Source organism: Stegodyphus dumicola, chromosome 6, assembly GCF_044657685.1.
Source record: "Stegodyphus dumicola isolate Sdum_Otavi_A_Nest chromosome 6, ASM4465768v1".
In the NCBI taxonomy this organism is placed as follows: Eukaryota; Metazoa; Arthropoda; class Arachnida; order Araneae; family Eresidae; genus Stegodyphus; species Stegodyphus dumicola.
The window spans coordinates 80,811,358-80,832,392 of record NC_140773.1 but is presented as its reverse complement, the minus strand read 5'-3'; the positions used below and the strand labels follow the sequence as shown (position 1 = coordinate 80,832,392).

General features: G+C 31.7%; 1 protein-coding gene across 5 annotated transcripts in view; it reads left to right on the top strand.

The window, feature by feature from the left end:
- The window catches only part of LOC118181845 (uncharacterized), a 430,621-nt gene that overhangs the window by 282,566 nt on the left and 127,020 nt on the right, over positions 1-21,035 (top strand). For 4 of the 5 annotated variants that reach the window (XM_085818578.1, XM_085818579.1, XM_085818577.1 and 1 more), the window contains 2 exons: positions 13,800-14,051; positions 20,663-21,002. In XM_085818578.1, the coding sequence (XP_085674704.1) occupies positions 13,800-14,051; positions 20,663-21,002 (592 nt within the window). The remainder of the gene's footprint in view (positions 1-13,799; positions 14,052-20,662; positions 21,003-21,035) is intronic. The other variant, XM_085818580.1, reaches the window with a different exon arrangement.

The following is a 21,035-nucleotide window of genomic DNA, read 5'->3' as shown; positions in this document are numbered from 1 at the left end:
AAGCAATCGCATTCTAAGATTTTTTCACTTGTTCATTATCATTGTTTTCATCACGTGTTTCTCATATAAATGTCCACTTCGCTTAAAGTATCCTTTACACAAGCACTACCTCTCAGATAATTAGTCTGATAGACATTTAGCGCATCTAATTAGCCCTAAACTAACCCTAAATTCAGTTTAATTAATACAAGAAGAACTCAGGTTTTAATATCAAATAATATCAAATATATCAAAATATGCTAAGGGCTATAAAATACAATAAGGAAATTCATAAGCATTTTAAAATGGGGAGAGAGAGAGCAAGAGAGGTAGCCTTTAGAGAGCTTACGCGTTAGATATAATGTAAATGTGCGTTCTGCGACATATCATAGACCTCATTTGTTTATTTACTGTTCATAACGAGACGAATAAAAAGAAATATTTTGAACAAAATCTTTAAAAAATAAAAAATCTAAAATCTTTCAGATTTTATATTACGCCCGAAAGAGCCTTTTTTTTTACATTTTGTGTGTTACATTTATTTATTAAATATCATGTTCTTCGCGCTTAAACCATAAAACTCAATTCCACAGCAGTATCACAAAATATTTAAAAATATCATATCTTTAGAAATTCCGATATGTAGTCTCGCGCACTGGAGATAAAAAATTTTAATCGTGCGTTGTTGCCATTGCTTGATTTGAAAATCGTTGAGTTTGTTAATAAAAAATTTGTTAAAGGTTTACAAAATATGAAATTCAGCGGAAAGTTTAGTTAGGGCACCAGCAGGGTCGGACTAAGGCTTAGGCAACCTAGGCACGTGCTGCGGGCCCGTAATTTTTGGGACCCGAAAATTAGATTATAATTTTTTAATTTTTATAATTAATTTTTATTTTTATTTAACAGAACAACGTGATATTCATAATTATTGCTTAAACGTATCCAAATTATGCCTAATCGTTGATTGATCGATTCGGCATAATTTGGATACGGCGAGAGAATTGAAGTCGACGAGTGTGGACGAGCGTTCCCGTGCTTATGCATCCACGCCCGCTTGTGTCGATGTGTGTAAATACGATCGAGCCTCGCGCCTATCAAGCCTTTACTATGCACGTGTTTAAAAAGTCAAACGTAGCTACTTAAAATCAGTGTCTTTTGAACGTATTGCATCTTATGTGAGTTGTGATTGAAAATTGTGCAATTAAGACTTATATACCTAGACTTGATTGCAAATACTTCACAGGTACGTGGTCTTTAAAATGAGTTCCTATAAACATTTAAGTGGAAGTGAAAAAAGAAAACGAAAAGCAGATCGAGATAAAGTGGCAAAACAAATGAAAAGATCGTTAGACAAATTTTTAACTGTAGATGGAGAACAATTACAACAATTGTCATCATTCACCTGCTCAAACTCCAGAAACGTCATTTGTCTCCGAAACTATTCTGCAAGACCAGCAGGAAAAACCAAGCAATTCCGTTTATGAGGATGAAACAAAAGGAGAAAATATAAATTTAAAATCATCTCAAAGTAATGATGAAACTAAGAGTTTTGTAAACGATATTGCATTATGGCCAGAATACTTAACAGGCTCCATACGAGAAAATTATATACGAAATCAACCAAAATCAATAAATGGATCTTCGGAATCATCATCTATTCGATGCAACGAAGGGTCAAAACAAGTCACAAGAAAATTAACTATTGTCTCCTTCTTCAGAATAATTAATAGCGGAGAAAAGTTAAAAGAGGTTGGTTGGCTTATACCGAAACCAACAACTTATTGTACTGTTACGTCTGTAAATTATTTTCCAAACAAACAACGTTAATGACAAAAGGGATGAATGATTGGTAAAATGTACATAAAAATCTAAAATTACTGGACGCATTGATACTGAACTGGAAAAACAAATTATAAATGAAAAAAAATATTGGAGGGAAGTACTTAAACGTGTGGTAGCGACAATCAAATTTATTTCTTCATACTCTTTAGCGTTTCGTGGTAAAAGTGAAATGAAGTGACAATAATGGTAATTATATTTTTAGTGAAAATAAAGGTAATTATATGGGCGCTTTGAAATACTTATCCGAGTTCGATCTATTTTTGCGGGAACACAAGAAAAAATACTATAAACTATAAACCGGTACTATAAACTATTTGTCATCTACAATATGTGATGAATTTATTTCTATTATATCGAAATATTTACAATTCACAATAGTGAATGAAATAAAAGAAGCAAATTTTACTGTCTAATTATTGATTCAACACCCGATATATCTCACATGGATCAGCTGACCGTCATTATTTGCTATGTTCTTCCAAGTGGTATAAAAGACAGATTTTTGGGATTTCTGAAAACTTGGAGAAAGTTATTTTAGAATTTTTAAATAATATAGATTTAGACATCACTAACTGTCGGAGACAGAGTTATATGATAATGCGTTTAATATGTCAAGTAAATACTATAAAGGACCCCAATCCAGAATAAAACAATATATTTTTTCTGGCCATTTTATATCATGCGCAAATCATTCATTAATTTTAATTGGAAGCGCTGCTGCCGAAAGTTGCATGGAAATGACCACTTTTTTCAATATCGTTCAGGAATTGTACGTATTTTTTTCAAGCTCTACACATAGGTGGAATGCATTATAAAAATTTTGTAAGAGCAAACACTTGAGTATTAAACCTATTAGTGACACCAGGTGGTCTGCTCGTTTCGATGCTGTGAAATCCTTAAAGGAAAATTATGAAGAAATTAAACATTGTTTACATCATTTTTCTTCAAAGATGAAAAACCATTAACAAGGTCCGAAGCTGCCGATTTACATAAGAAACTTGATACATTTGAATATGTACTGATACGTACTATATAGGAAAAGATTTTAGAGTGAATAGATGCTTCAAACAAGGCTCTTCAACAAAAAGACGAATCCCTAAGTACAACAGTTTTAATATATGATTCATTGATAGACTTCATACAAGCTGTTAGAGATGATTTTGTCAATTTAGAAAAAGAAGCAGAAAAAGTTGCTTATTAAGGATATTGCATATACTAATGATAAAAAACGGCAGAAAATACGAAACCTATTTCATGGGGAAATTCCAAAACATGAAATAAGATTCAGTGTCAAAGAACATTTTAAAGTTAATATTTTTTGTTGTATGCGATTCTTTAATTAGCAACATTAGAAAAAAATCTGAGGGATATAAAACTATTAACAATAAATTCAAAACAATTTTTTATGATAGGGATGTTAGCGACTCTTCAATAGAGGAATTGAAAGGTTATGAACAAGATTTAAACTTAGCAGAACTGAAAAATGAAGTGTTACAATTTAAGACTTTTATAAGTAAAGAAAATATTATTTCGCCTGTATCCATGTGGTTATTTATTCAGAAAAATAATATTATTGCAACATCCCCTAATTTAAACATAATTCTGAGAATTTATTTAACACTTCCAATAAGCAACGCAAGCGGTGAAAGATCATTCTCAGTAATGGGCAGAATATAAAATATTTTTAATATCCACATTAGGCCAACAAAAATTAAATAGTTTATCATTACTTTATATAGAAAAAGAGTTATTAAATAACTAATAATTATGAGAAACTGATTGACGAATTTGCAGAATTAAAAGTGAGAAAAAAGGCAATATGACTAATGAATCTGGGTATATTTGTTTAAATATTATTTTTTGTTTTAATAAATTATGTTTATGTTTGTTTGTTTAAATAAATTATGTTTATGTTTGTTTGTTTAAATAAATTATGTTTATGTTTGTTTGTTTAAAAAAATTATGTTTATGTTTGCTTGTTTTAATAAATTAAGTTTATTTAATTTTTGTATATGTATATTATTTTTTTTCCTTTTTTTTTTTTTCTTGGAATCCGATAATTAAATAGAACTACATAATACTTGCTTTAAAACCAAACTACCAAACGCAAAGTATGTGTCATGACTAAAAAATAGTTTCGGAATTACAATGTTACACTGCCACTGGACACCAGTGACTGACGTGGCACTAACCGTGTTAAAACATCTTACCTTAAGGCATCCTATAGTTTGCACAACAGACATCTTTCGCTGATTCGGCTGTAATTTATTTACTTAAAAATTTATTTAAAAAGCACTTTTATAGGAATGACACGAAACAAAGAAGTTTCTTTGCACGATGCTAAAGAGTTCATGTTTTCATCGGGCAGCGTGATAATGACTCAGTTTGTATACTTGTAACTAATTTTAAAATAATCATTAATATGCTGTAGAAAAATTTATTGGAAGCATTTAATGCTAAACAGACTTTTTTAGATGCCTTAAAGGGCAGTTATTTAACATGATAAAAATTGATGGCTAATTCTCCATTTTTGAAAATATTATGAAAATAATATAAAATATACATCTGTGTAAAGGACGGAAGCTAAATAGTTTATGAAACAAAATAAATGTATGGCCACGACCAGATTTCATTTTTATATTAGTTAACTCTGAGTTACGAGTATTTCATTGTTCGAGACTTTTTCTATTTTGATTGTTTGCTCTGGACTAAATCGGTCTGATTTTGCAAAAGTAATTAACAGGCTCGCCTCTGGTAACGCAAACGATTATTTTTGTTGCCAGCAGCAACAAAGCATAATCCGCGGGAAAGAATTCAATTATTTTCGGTCGGTTAGATAAGACTGAAACATTATTCTTTTGTTCCCGAAGGTTTGAGTCAAAACAATTGTGAAAAGCTTCAGCCTTATTAAACGAGACAGTACAGCATTTTGGTATCTTGCGCATTTTACATATCTCCTATGTATTTTTTCTTAAAACTTTTAAAAAGAGAACTAAAGAAATGAGGAATAGTACTGAACATTAATTTCCAAGTAATGGATAAGATTTAGTCCTGATATTTAGTGGGAAAATATTTTTTGAGAATATAGGATACATTTAGCTTTTCAACATATTTATTTTCCTCGCGTATTTTTTTAGTTTCTTTTTTTTCTCTGATATTGAATTTTAGAAATAGACAAATAATTTATATTTAGCATTATTCAAGTGTTAAATTATTACTGGAAAACATGAAGCCATATTTATTCGCTCATTAGAAAAAGAAGAGAATATTTAAAAAAATCTGAATTTTTAGTATCGCATATTTTCAACTAATATGAATAACCGTGTTGAAAAGAAGTTGTATCGCTGTCATTATCACTAATGCGCAAAAAGTTTAATTACTTTATAAAAGCATTAGATGTAAAATTGTATATTAGTATGAAAAGTAGGCGATATTTTGTTGCCTGCGAATCATCTTGAATTCAATAAACAAAATGAAATTGAATATTAAATATTTCTGCTTGGATGAGATTTAAAATAACAAATTCCATTTATTTTTAATTTCAGCTTGGATGTAATTTACAATTAAATAAAAATGAAATTTTAATACTGTAGCTAAAACGTTACACAGAAATCACAAAATTGTTTTGATTTCGTAAACTAAAAAACAACTGCATTTGTACAGCATTTATTACCCTAACTACCCAAATATCATATATTTGAAATGGGATCTCACTGTGAACTTTTGATTCACATTCTCGCCACAGCTGTAAATTTCGTACAACATGTTACTAATATTTGCCCCCAAAACATCGTTAAGGTTTCTGATCACCGAAAATACAACAGTTTATTCAAGAGTTTAATGAATACCTTTTTTATACGGTGAAATTAATAAATATCAAAACTCTATGCGATTGATGAGAGGATGCTGAATAGATAAATTAAGAGCAAAGATAAAGTAAGTTTGGATGTAAAAGCAGTACAGCTTTTAAATGAAAATGTAGTAATATCTTTAAAAATTAGTTTAAAGTTTGTCTATAAGAGCAAATATGTCTTTATAGATTGCATTATAAGTTAACTTAGACTACGGTGTCCAGACTGTAGTTACAAACACAAAACATGTGATATCTCGAAACAGAACTGGTTTATTGAAATGGAATTTTGTAGGCAGATATCCAGTACTGTGAGACAACCAATAATAATATAACAAAATAAACAGCGGTTAAATATTTTGTGATGTATAACTGAAACCTGAAAGGGCCAAACGATTGTAGGAAACATTATGTACTTTTGGAAGCGGGCAAGATTAAAAATTAGCAACGCCTTCGTCGGGAATCGTACCTCGGACCTCTCAATTACGCGCTGAACGTGCAGACCACTACATCATGAATCAGTTTCTCTATTGAGAAACTAATTCTAAAAATGAAATCGAAAAATTGATTCTAACATTAATTTAAGATCTATCTTACAGGGTTCCAAATGGTGCAAATAGTAAGCGAACGTCGAAGAAGATATCTAAATAGTTGTGCGATGCCCATGAAATAAAATTATATTAATTTCTTTAATGTGTAATGTACTAGTTTTATTATTTATCTTAAGAGTATGTAATATCTCTGTTTATTCTTAACATGACAAATCGTTAACAGTATATAAATAGTCTTACAAAGCTCAATAAATCCAACCAATTTGTACTACAAGAGATAAATTTCCTTACTGTAGAAAATACCATTCAGGTCATTACAATAACTTCTACTCTTGCAAGTTAAGAATTATATACAATTCAAATAGATATTCTTTCATTACTTCTTATTAATTTTATAGTTATACAACTATAGTGGACTGTAAGCCTAAATTAAAACACAACAGAAAATGACGTAAACGTGTTTAATGAGACACCTGTGATTGCATTGATCCAGCTGTTGATAGTTGCAGGCGAATGACTTGTTCTGCATTTTCTCGGATTTCATACACTGTTTTGTACTTATATAGGCGGAATTCCTGCTTTACAGGGATGTGCCGCTGAGGGGCTAAGAACGTTTTCCGATCACATTATAAGGTATTTCTCCCGCCTTCTTAGCATGTCTTTGTGGTGTAGTGGTCAGCACGCTCGATGCGAATTCGAGAGGTCCGAGATTGGAGTCCTGGCGAGGGCTTTGCTCATTTTTCATTACACCCGCTTCGAAATAACCTAATGTCTCTAAAACATTATATTTAACCTTTCCAAATTATATAAAAACCACTTGTCTATCTTCTAAGGTGACAGCTGCAGTATGTGTAGGACCACATAGGAGAAGGGTACCCTTTATTAAACTCTTTAAAATTCGCAATGCGTCGACTTGACGCTAACACACTGCGCTTCACTCGGGCGGTAACAAATAACAAGAAGATATTAAAAAGTAGTAGAAATTAATCTTAAGGGCTCAGATACCCCTGTTACTTAAAACCGGGTCAAAATTTGTGGCAGCAAAGTAATAGCTGTTACGCCACGCTAACCAGCAATAAATGCAAGCTCACGATACAAAAATAGAGCATTTGCCCGAACTCCTCTAACTTTCCTTTCTGGAACTCGGTATTTAAACCTTTTCTCCTCTAGGTAGAATTTGCATTACTTTACGCGCGCTACCAAATTTAAATATTCTGGCATTGACAATTAGGGGAATGAAGACTTACTAGAAAGAACGTAAAATTAAACTAAATTGGTTACTTAAAATAAGTATAAATTAATGCAATATGATACGAGTTTTAAAATATTAGTGGTAGCTATTTCGAATTATTATATACAAATGTGTTTCTAACTTTAATTTTGGGCAGCAGGTTATGTTTGCATTATTTGTTACAGGCCAAGAAAACCATGACGCAACTGTCGTATAACTGTTATAAAATTGCCATTGTTAACAAACAATAATTTTAGTGGTTATTTATTTGGCGTTTATTTCACGTGAATAGAATTAGGGCATTTTGATAGATAAAAAAGTATTTTTCAATCTTTCGGGCGTAAATTATTTTGCGCAGGCGCAGTGGCTTAATTACTATAAATGTCATGGGTTAATTGGATTTTCTGTTGAGCAATGTATGCAGAAAGTTTAAAAAGAATCAGCTTTAGTGAATTATGCATATTAATTTTAGTTGTACGCGGAACTGTCCAACTGTTATGAATTTTTTGGTGGGGAGTGAGAGCGGATTCTAAGGCGGAATTAATTTTTATGTGAAAGAAAATGAGCATAAAGTAATGAGTACTTTGCTTCTAAAAAGAAGTAACATACTGTCGATATTCATTATTTTTATATTAAATCTGCATTAAATAAATGCTCAGCGTTTCGAAATATTAAAACGCTGTAGTTGTCTTGAAACCTGTTACATATGTTGTGCCAGCAGTCTGTGCTAAGCCAGTATACTCACTTTTCAAAGTCATTAAGATAGACAAAATTTCTTTATATAATTAAGAAGTTTATTTTTATATAATTTTGCTTTTGTCCATAATGTCTTCTCCCATAAGGCTTCTGGACTGGAGTGACAGATCTACTCTAACGTTCATTAGAATACCTAAAGAAATTACTTAGTCCCTTTTCATTAATTTTAGAATCTTTAGTCGCTTATACTAGGCAGTTCTTATAATTTCTGTTTGCGCCAATTGCATCCTGGGGCTGAGCCTTGGCAATTTGAGATATTATTCTAAAAGGAATGAGAGAAAGAATCATTCGTTTTCCCATTCAAGCTTTCGCATTAGCTAAACTTGAGAATTAATTTTGGTAATGAATAAGATTCAGTACAGAACAATTCTTCACGCCTGTTAGGGAGCCCTTTTAACTGCTGCTGATGTCTTTCGCATTACATTAAAGCGAAAAATTCTTGTCCATCTAAAGAGTTTTAGTTTTCCTATTATCATTATTGACACAACCTTTGACCTATAGTTCGAAATAAATTAAAACTTAATGCAACAGAATGCCCTGCAATCAAATTTATTATTATTATTTCAATAGTTTGTTCTTCACTTCTAAATTAAAATTTTTCAATTTATCTTTATGAACTTATCCAACAGATATTTAAAGTCGGAAGTTGAATTCTTTTATAATTTCGCCACATAATTTCAAAAATTTGTTAAAAGTAACTTAATTGCTCGATAAATAAATATACCATATTATCAGTAAATGGTTCAGTAGGTATTTTGTTTAAATGCGTTCTTAAAAACAGACCCAATTCAACTGTACTGGAGCTGATAATGACTAAAAAATGTCAATGTATTCTTTACAACAGCAAACAGAATAAGGTAAGAGAAAATTCACCTGAGGTGTGTCGATATATATTGCCGATATTGAGTGTCACTGTCTCTAAATTACAAGCTAGTATGTTATGTAAACTCAATTTTTATTTTTGTAAAAAATAATAAAAGAAATTTAAACCATGGAAAAGAATTTTCATCAAATAACATATTAATTAAATAAACGTTATTACAATCTTAATAGAAAGCAATTGATATCCGCCGAAAACATCGTGGCAAAAACATTACGGACGAAAACTTCGTGGAGAAAACAACGCACTGCGAAAATGTCGTCGAACAAAACATCGTGGGAGAAAAGAACAAGGGGATAACAACGCAGTTCTAAAATATCGTAGTACAAAACATCGTCGCCGAAAACTGAAATATCGAGGTAAAAAATAAAATACCAAGACGTGATCGCATGACGATAACATCGCAGAAGTGTGTTTTTGAGGATCTAGAAGTTGTAATTGCATATTAACATAATCATTAGTGAAAGCAGAAAGGAGTGATAAATATTTTTAAATTCGAATCTATGCTATGAATGATGTAAAATAGAACTAGTTTCCTGCTGAACTGGCCAGCAACAGTGACCGACTGCTAAAATCGCTGAACAATGGTGGCTCTATCTGGCGAATGAGCAGGCTGCATGAGATTTTCGTGGTTTTCCTTTCCCAATGCATAACGTTGATACAGGCCAGTTCCTGAGAAAGTCCTCAACAAATGTATCCCTGTTTGTAAGCAGGTAGCGCTAGTATGATTTGCCACAATCAATCCAAATCCCTTACAATCCCTTCTTAATCCAAATATTATGCATCTGATATGCTTCGTCATAACTAACAAATCAGCATCCAAACGATTAACCGCACACAGTACATGAAAATATTAATGGCACTTTAAGAAGACTAATAAACTGAAAACAATAACCACCATTTAATTTCCACTAAACGAACGTCAGATTAATATAAGTGAAGGAAATTAATCTGATAATTTGACAATTAGCTTGACAATTTTAATAGACTCAATCTCAAACATTTACTCATCTTCCGATTCGTAATCTTTTCTTACATTATTTTTTCACGAAAAAATACCAATAAAACTTTATAAAAGAGTTTAATTAATCAATGACCTGTATTAGTTAACTGCTTAAAATTGCACTAATTTTTATAAGTATATTTATTATTCTACTCATTTTCAGTTTTTGAATAAGCTTCCTTCTTACTTTTCAGCAAAAATCTATTAGTTAATTCAAAAATAAAATGTGCGATGATTTGTAGGCGCTTTATTTTTTACCGCGATGTTGGAGACGACTATGTTTTTAAATTGCGAAGTTTTGAACCGCTTTATTTTCAACGAGGATGTTTTGTACCACGATGTTTTAGAACTGCGATATTTTCCCATTGCGTTCTTTTCTCAGCGACGTTTTAGTCCGCGGTGTTTTCTCCTATACTTCAATCACGGATAAAGCACAGAAACGTCTAATAAAAATGAGTATGCGTCACCCTGGTTGAAAGAGAAGAAGATGCAAAACCGTAGCTGTAAACTACTGAAAGACAAGATGTCGAGTTTTAAGTACACTTACATAATGAGAAGATTTTGGAAGAATCAGCTCTGGCAAAATATAACATATCTGTTTGGGAACTTCACGTTTTATATAGGTTGTGTTTTAAATGAGGCTTTTATATCAGAAACGTGCATCAGTTACATCCATGAGATGATATTGCTGCCAAATAAAGAATAACTACAAGCATTGTTACGTGCAAAATACCTATAAAGAAAAGCTATCACTGTATATTTTTAATATCTTTTAACTCATAGCACACACACAGTTAATTTGTAATATATTTAGAATACTTCAATATTAGCTATGCACAGGAACACTTCTAATCCACAGTAAGTTAGAAAATACTAGTGAGCACCCGATTCTCGAACGAATGGAATTAGCAAATGCGTGAAACCCGTTATGGTATGAATTTTTATGGGAATGAGAATGGGACAGTTATAAAGTAGAGAATAAATCCAACTTCAAAGTTGTATGTGTATTTTGAATTTAAGCGGTAAGATTAAACAAAATTAAATAGGAGATTTTTATATTAATTGGCCACTTATTTACGATTTCAGTCTTTACTCTTTTCGTAATTCTCACCAGAATGCAAATAAACAGTCAGTATTTAAAATGAAGTTTTCGGATTTTAATATCGTTTATTTCAACGCGTGTGCGCTACTTTGTTAGTTTCTTGCCAGCTGATAGTTGTCATTATTCGGATTTGCGTTCAATCTCTGCCGATGCTTAACGTCTGACGCTCCGGTGGAGTTAGTGAGTCAGCTTCTAGTAATATTTAATTGTGTAATCTTTGATTACTCTTCAGCAATTGATTTAATTTGCACTGTTCTATTTTATTTTGCAACACGAGGAGTTGTGGAAATTGTAATACAAGAGAGTGCCTTTGTGTTCTAAATTCTATTTAAATAAAAAGGTTATTTTTAACCTTCTCACGACTTTTTCGTTGTTTCAGACATAATTCGTTTTAGGACCGTTAGGGTTATAGGACTAATTTAGAATTACTATGCAATGCGTAAACAAATATGCAAATAATGCTGGATAAAGTTTAAACGAAGTTAGATTAATAATTCATTATTATCGTTTACTATTGTTCTTAGTGTTTTGTTTTAAAATATAACTTAAACTTTGCGCAACAATGATCAGTAAAGTTGACAATATAATTCAACTTCTAAAATTAATCAAATCCTTCACTGGACAAAATGTTTCGGGCAAAAGCATTATTAAACATTATACATATAATATTCATGTACTGTACTTTAATTAAATGTAAACATTTTTGAGTATAAAATTCGCCTTTGCTTTAAATAAAAGGTAATATTAAATTGCCATACAATCAGTGCCTAAGCAACAACCACTCACTTTTTCCCGTTATAGGCAGATAGGAAAAAAATTCATCTATGCTTTGAAGTTGCGGAAGAAAAGGAAGGAAAAGCAGAATTCCATTGACCTTTGTCAGCTGTGCGCATGCAGCCTCACACAGTTTTTTTTCATTTCGCTTTTCCTAAAATGTTTCCAAGGCTAAGCCCTGAGATGTTTCGCCATTTCAGTAAACGAAGGGGGAAAAAGTGTCACTGTATATTTTAGAATAATGCAAAACGTACGAGAGCTATCTGCTTAAGGAGAGGGATGCCTTCGTGGAGGATTTTCTACGGAAATCTTGCTATTATTCACTTTACCCATAGTGAAACCTCAAAAACCAATTATGCACTCCGCTCGCTCGGCCGGAATCGAACCAGGGTGAATTTCCGATATTCACCTGTCTTCACGGCCACTCGTGGGTACCGTGGTAATTTAACTATAATAACAGAAAAAATATTACATACTAAGGATTAATATGAAGTAAAATTTTTCTATTTAAAAAAATTGCTTTCGAGTAAATACTTTGATCAGTGAGGTCTCTACTTTTATACGAATATAAAAATTATATGTTTTTGGATGATAAACAAAACATTAAATATTTCACATCTGCTTGATCTGTAAAAAAAAAAAAAAAAAAAGAATCAGCTTGTTTATTTATAAACAGACATCACAATTTTCCGCATGAAATCATTTCTATTAAAAATTCGTTTTTGTAGCAATCATACCTTAATTTCATTAAGCTAAATAATTGTTCAGTTCTGAGTAATATCATTTATTAATAATTACCTATTTGTATTAAGTTAGAAAAGTAGATTTTTCATGTTCTAACCCTGTTATCTGTAGAGTACTCTCTACATTTCGCAAGCAAGTAACGTCTGCTTTAAAGTCAGCGTAGCAATTTCTCTTCATTTAGTACTCTGATATACGCAATGTAAAACGAGACAGATTCTATGAGGCACGAAATATAACCCTGCTATCTATCCATTGAGAACTGAAGATGAAAGAAAATTTCTTCGTGAATCCTTGCTACTAAAATCATAGCTGGATAATTCAGTTGTTTCAGGTTATACAGAGTGGAGAGAATCAGACTACAAACATGTCATATTATACCTTAAAACTTCATGACTGCTGTCATTAAAACAAATTAAATTTTCTGTAATAGCATCATAAAGGCTGCAGCTATATAAGCATCTCTTTATGATTCTAAAATGAAACGGTACTTCCCAATTAAAATCTTTTCTACCATCATTCGAGAGTGTTATTCGACGAAGTACATTTAGATTTTGCCATACCCCTTCTTATTTACCAGATTTACAAACATATGACTTTCCAAAAATCAAAACGCCGCGTAAATGGCGATCTTTTGATGATGCACCTACCATACTGAAAACAACGATGGAATCAATATACGCTGTCTTTTTGAATACAAAATAGTGTATGAATTTTGGAGGAATTTCTTAAAATAAATAAAGCTTAATAGCTGAAGTCATGATTTCTTGTTTTTATTTTCATCAGTTTTATTTCAAAATCGCTGCTCCAATTAATACATATTGCATGAATAGAATAATTTATGCATGTATAAGAAAAATTAATAAATCCTGCATGTGTTTTACCTTGTAGAATAGTGAAGTAGTGCTTCAAAATCCGACGTATGGATATTATCATCTATACATTAAGAATGGGTATGTATTTATGAATTGCTGCTATTTAGAATAGCCGAATGAGCACCGCCATGTATAGATAGAAAAAGCATGCCACTTGAAATATTGGTGTAGCGCTGCATTAATGGAAACTGCGAAATAATGCTTTTAACTACCAGGTACTAGAAGAACCGAAAACCTTAGTTCAAGAAGAATCAAAAGTTGATGAGACATCTGAAAAAGAGGCGGGTAAGTCTGAGGAAAAAGAAGAGGACGACACAGAAAAAGAGACCACACCAGACGAAGAGGTTAAAAAGGAGGACAAAGAAGAAGACCAGGAGAAAATTGCCGCAGAAAATGAAGTGAAAAAAGAAGCGGAAACAACAGTGATTGAAGAAGCGGAAACCGTGAAAATTGAAGAAACGGAAGAGGTAGGACATTTCTGTTGTTGGAAAAAAGAAATTGTTTCATTGCCAGCGGTGGCATTTAAACTTTGCTCTTTGCAGATGCACTTGAAAGAACTGATTTTTGCAATTTTCTGTTGAGGATTAAATAAAGTCTGATCTTTTAGGAAGTGTTTTTGAATAATAATATTCTGTGATTACTTACTGGTGTCATTTAATGGTATTGTACATAAACGTTATAACTTCCATTAAATAAATAATTTCCTAAATGTTAGGGAACTGTCTTCTTTCAAACGTCAAAAAGAAAACGAAGTCATTTAATATCTTTTTACAAGCAACATTCTTGCTTTATTAAATAGCATAATAATTCAAAATATTTTTGTTAGTTTATTCATTTAAATGCATTTCGTTTTTTACTTGTTTCAATTCAAAACTTGTTACTATTAATCTCAATTTTAAATTTCTTTATAAGGTCATAAATAATGATAAAAATTGCATCTTTATATCAACCTTTTGTATCTCTAAGTTTCTTTACGTATATGTCTCATACGTGTTAAGAAAATGGCTTCGCTGAAGTCTTAAAAAGGAAAAGAAATCATTTATATCTTATCACAAGCATATTTATGTTTTTGATAACATTAAATATGAAGAAACATGATCATGTGTAATATATTATCATATTTTATGATAACATATAACTATTTAATTTAAAATACCATAGCTAAATACTATTTATTTATTTAAACGCATATTTTTATATGTCAAAATGTATATTTATGTCAAAATTATATGTTTTACATATTCAAAAGATACTAATTTTAGACTTACATTTAAATTTCTCCAAAATTTGATAAATAATGATATCCTTAAATTTATCTCATATATTTCTATGTTATCATTTTTATATCAACAATAAACTTTTATATTCAATTTCTTAAAGTATCTTGATTAGATAACAATCGAATTTCACAGGTTATATGCTGATTATTTGAGATGTAGACTTGATTAAAAATATTTGCAATATATAAATTGAAGGTAATTATTACGCTTATAAAATTTATACCATTGCTTTGGTCTAATTTATTTAGGTTCGTTTTTAAAAATTCGTGCAAATAATGATGTAATTAAAATGAACATATAGGATGGTCTCAGCAGATTTTATGCATTCAGTATCTTAATTTTTAATGTCATATTTTAAAATATTGAAGAGACAGCAGTTTCTTTTTCCAGCATTGGAATTGTGTCTCTTCTCACTGATCTCCAAAAATAGGAAAAGTTAAAAAAAAAAAAAAAAAAAAGTGAAATTGAAAGAAAAGTAAAGAAAGAAAAAGTTTAGAGAAGTTAGTCTATGTCAAGTAATCTTTAAAGTAGACTGGCCTTGCGAAGCTGCATTCCACAGACCGGTATTTTTTGTCTCCCAGTTATATACTTAGTGTACAAAATTAAGAGAATTTGCAAATTAATGTCTACTTTTACTCAAAGTATTCAAACTAAGCTACTAATCAAGCCGCCGAAGAATTATGCGAATATTCAGAGTCCAATACGTAAACGTACATGTGCGTGTCTGCGGAGCTGTAATTCTTGGAGGGGATATAAGCGCTCGAGAGGTTTCGGCGATTTTTGTACTCGTACTCTTTCCCGATAATCGCCCTGTTTCTTGCAGAAATTGGGCAAACTGGGTAAATTTTGAATTATAGAGTAATTGGATAAATCGGGTTATAAAGTAACTAGGTAAATTGGATTTTTGAGTATTTGGGTAAATTGGGTTATAGAGTATCATTTAAGTTCCTAATCAGTTATTTTATGTTAGTTTACTTTTCAATCAAGCTTTGTTTCGATTTCCTTACCAGAAGTAAATTTCCAGCTTGCGCAATATTCAAATTAGATAGAAAGAAAAATGTATTTGAAGGAAGGTTTTTGGAGTGTAAAATCAGAGCATTTTCTGCCTGCTGGAAGGCTACGTTACTAACTTTTATTCCCTAGCGATCATTGTTCTGTGGCATTGAGTTATTCTTGCCATCCAGCTTGTTTACGCCGACTTCGATCAGAGCCAGCTAGTGCACTAGTTATACTGTGAAGCCTTTAGGCTATGCATGAATTTCATTCATTTTAGTTCATCTATTATGGCTTTTGGTTTCGGTATACACAGATTAGTGCCGTCTGTTAAACTTTATTTGGATTAATAAAAGCGTCTTTTACACCTTTCCCTGTCTGTGTGCTATTTATGAGACACAGTGAAAATTCACTTTAGAGTTCTGGTCTAAGTTCATGTTACCTGAAAAGGCCAGACCTTATAACGTATCAAAAAAAATAAGTAGCCACGAACGTATGAATTATGGAATGAGATACAAAATTGTCGATAAATTGGAGGCAGGTGGATTACAAGCGCAGGTGGATACAAAGCTCAATGTACCGTCCAGTCATGCTGTTTGTGGAAACAGTTTTAGGACACCTGATCCATATCAAGAAGACCTGCACACGTTCGACCAACATCCACAGCGACGAATGTGGATCGATGTTTGGCATTTTTAGCGCGGCGTGACAGGTCTGATACAGTTTCAAAGCTTTCGCATGAGCTTATGCTGCCTCTAAAATTATAATTTCACTGCCTGCAGTTGCCTATAGGCTTCAAAAGATAGGGCTGTATGCCAGAAGGCCAGCTGTTTGTATCCCGCTTGCTGCAGCACATGTAAGAGCGCGTTTAACATGGTGCAGACAGCATGTGCCTTGGACCAGACTTCGGTGGAGCACTATGCTTTTTACAGATGTGGAGATTCAACCTGGACACTGAGTCCTGACGTACCTGTTTCTTAAGAGCCTGGAATACGATACCATCCCTCTCCCATCAAGGAAAAAGGTCATTATGGAGGTGTACGGTAGAGGTGTAAATGTAGGTCAGTCATTATGTTGGACGCCCGCACACCCTTGCATATGTTTGATAAAGGCTGCTTCACTGCTATGAGGTATAAAGAGGATATATTTGAGCCCTATATGTTCGACTTCTTCAGAAGTGCAGTTGGTCTGTGGTTTTCTGTTAACTGGCGACAACACTCGTCCACGTAACGGCTCAGCTTGTTGATGAGTACTTGTAAAGGGATATTCGAGGCATGGATTGGCTAGTCAGAACTCTGACCTTAACCCTATAGAGCATGTCTGGAACTCTTTCAGGAGGGCAATTTTATCGGACCGTCCGTTTTATCGGGTCCAACAACCATCACGGACTTGACAGCTGCCTTCCTGTAGGTATGGAATCGACTGCCACAGGGACTCTTCAACTGCCTTTTGTCCAGTATGCCGTCACGCTGTGCGACTTGTGTGGCTGTAAGAGCGGAGCATAAAGCATATTGTTTAGTTCGATATCAAAACGCCGATTTTTTGCATCCATACACAATGAGCTTTATCGGTAGTCATGTATATATAAAATAATTTTTGAATGGTTCAGCCCTTTCTTTATTACAAATGTATTATATTCATGCCACAATCATTAAAATCTGTCCAGTATTTTTTCAGAACTTCGACATAATATGCAAATTCTTTTAATATTACACGCGTGTATATTAATGATTACACGAGTAATAATGGTTACACGAATAATAATAATAATATATTGCACGAGTAATGATGCAATAGTTAGGAAATACCAAACATAGGTTTTGCACTTAAATAATAATCCTCTTTTTATAAATATATCTTCTTCAGATAGTGAACATGTTTAATAAAATCTCAATATTTCACAGAATAGCAAAGCTTGCAGCTGGCGAAATAAATGTTAAACGGCGACAGATACTAAAATATTTGACCGTAAGAATGTTCATATTTATTAAACAGAAAATAAATAAACAATAAGATAAATTTCTCGAATGGCAAATGTACTTTATTTCTCAGCAGAAGAACAAATTATCCCTTTCCTATTATTGTTTGTTAAAAGTTCAGGCATGAAAATTTGATAAGTAACTCCAACTTTGCTTTTGTTGAGTTTGTGCTTATTAGCGTTATATGCGCATCACACGAAAACCGTTTATTTAGTCATGATCTATTCGAGCAAGATGAATTATAAGCATTCTTTTTTTACCATAATAATATATGAAGAATATGTAGGAATACGTAGTATATATGTAACATGGAATAATATTCAAATAGTTGATGTAATTTATGTTGTTATATTTCTAATGGAAATGAGAAATAACACATTAATAGGAAGATTTTAAATACTTTTAATAATTAAAATATTATTTTCCACGTAAATATTTAATTACTTTGATTCACGTTTTCTGAGTAGCTTAATGTTGTCTCAGATATCTCACTATTTTCGTAATTTAAAAAACGTTATTTAAAAACTGTTACATTTGCAATTTTTTGCTAGAAATCTGTTATAATTCTTTTGTTGTTATTTACAGAGAAATATCATTTTTAGCCCGTGAGAAACATATTTCTAACCAGTGATATGAAAGACATAGAATAATCATAATGTCAATGTAACGGTGATGACAAACGGTGATGACTAGAGCATGTAAGAAACGATACATCATCGAAAGGTAGAGAAATCATTAAAAGACAAGCACAATCTTTATTAATTTGTAAACACACTTTTCGAAAAAAGCACAAACAGAACATCTGTTGTTCAAACTTCAGTAATTTAAAATTTTTTATAAATCAAAAAACAAATTTCGCACAGGTGAGCATTCATAAAAATTCATTATTAACTTTTCTATGTAATTTTACTTTATTTAATTACAAAATCAAATGTATTTTTTGAAATTAAACCGAAATTGTTTTCTGTATCTTTGTCTTTCGATTAATGAAGTTAGGTTAATTTATGTAAATCTTAAAATTTTTATGCCTTAGATCTTCCTTATTGGATCCTTGCGAAAACAATTTTTTTTTTGTTTCCGAGGCTTCCCGTACCATTCAGTCATTGCGACAAGCAACAGGGAGATTTCTGCAAAACATTTTACTCCAAATAAAGGCAGAACATTGAAATAAACCTAATTTACAGGAAAGCCTAAAATCGTTGTTTTGGAATATTAAATAATGATTATCTTTTTTTAGGTCTTAATTACTGAAAATTAACTCTGAAGTCTCTATTCCGATATGTTATATTGTAAACTATTATAAAGTATTTCTCCCGCCTTCTTAGCGAGCCTTCGTGGTAAGTCTCCTGCTTTCAAATAACCGAATAGCTCTACACTATAAGTGAAAGTATTTTAATAAAAAAATAATTAAATATACGATGGAAAATACATGCTATAGAAGAAGCTTCTGCATCATAGAACTTTCGTAGTATGGACAAGCGAGGTTTTGTTTATTCAGAAATTCTTGTTAAAAGTGTTGGTTCTCTCATTAAAATAAAGAAGGAGGATGGGGGTAAAATAATAAAAAGTAAATAAATAGTTCATATTCGATAAATCAAGAATTGAAATAATTGCATCAAATGCTATTTGTAAAGAAAGAAAATATTATTGGCACACAGATATATACACAGATATACATGGACAGGCGTTTTAAGCTAGGACAGTTTTTGCCATGCATAAACAGCACCTGTTTCCTTGAGTGAATTTGTGTTCGCCGCGAATAAGCCTCTAACAAAGGCTTAATAAAACAGCAATGTATTCTAGAAATTCAGTTTTATGATTTTATTTGACATGAAGGATAATGGAATTTTTTGCATGTAACAGTTTCTTAGTGTAAGTATGCTATTAAATTTTGAATTTCTTACTTTAATGAGGTTGCAACGTATTATCGTAAGCTAAAACTTCAATTGCATGATTTTTTTTCCTTTTCACTTTTGCTACTTTCTAATTTTTTTTTACTGTTTCTTATGGTTTGATTGTAATGTAGTAAATGTCATTTCCAAACGTGTGCAACAACAAAATAATAATGCCTTTATACAAAAATTCCGCAAAATGAACAAAAGCCTATTTTTAAGTACAAAAACATTACAAAATATCTTGAAAGACTAGATTAACTGTGGTATAGATGATTTATGATTAGCAGGATTGTTCGAAAACGGAAGGCTTGTAAATTTCTCTTCTTTCATCATCCTGAAACAATCTTCTTGCAGTAGTCGTATAAAATACCACATATTATAACCGAACTGATAAAATAAGTTATGTTAGATGATACGCTAGTGCTCTGAATGTGTTAAGGCATGTAACATAGCACCGTAACGGCCATCAGCGTTTTCCTCAGCATCGGTATTTCAGATTTTTGACATTTTTATCTTTTCATTTAATGATGGAATCTAATTTTAATGCAAATGTCGCGTATTATCGCGTAAATATTTTCCCTTGAATGCATTTCTAAAGTTAATTTCATAAAATAAAATAAGTTTAAAATCATATTTGTACTGGTGAATAAATCTTTATATTAATTCAAATTTCTGTCAATCAATAAATAACTAAATATTTAAGATTAAATTTATAAATGCTGTTTACAATTAAAAATTACAAATTGAAAACTGAAACTTCTAACGATATGAATATTTGCCAATGTAACGTTTAATAGTTTAAATAATACAAATCAGTCCTTTTGTGATGTTGTCTATATTAGTAGAAATATGGTATTAAAATGCTTCGTATTTTAAGGAAATCATAATTTTAAAACATTTGCACAACAAAAGTATTAAAATTCCCTTTTAGGCAGCTGAGAAACCTGAGGAAGAAGAAGAAAAACCATCAGCAAGTATCACAGAGGAAGCAAAATCATCAGAAGTCGGAGCAGAGAAAGAAGAACCTGCAGAAGAAGAAAAAACTGCAGAAGATGCAGAAGAGGCAAGAAAATCTGAAGAGAGCGAAGGAGAAGCTGAAAAAGGAGAATCAGAAGCCGAGGAGGAAAAGAAAGATGAAGAAAAGAAAGAGCCTGAGCAAGAGGATGAAGAAGAAAAACAAGATGAAGGCAAAGAACATGAAGAAAAGCCAGAATCGCCACCCAAATCTCCAACCAAGAGAATGAGATCACCTGACAAAGCTGGAAGAAGAGGTAAAAGATTTCATTTCTCTATAAATTTAAATT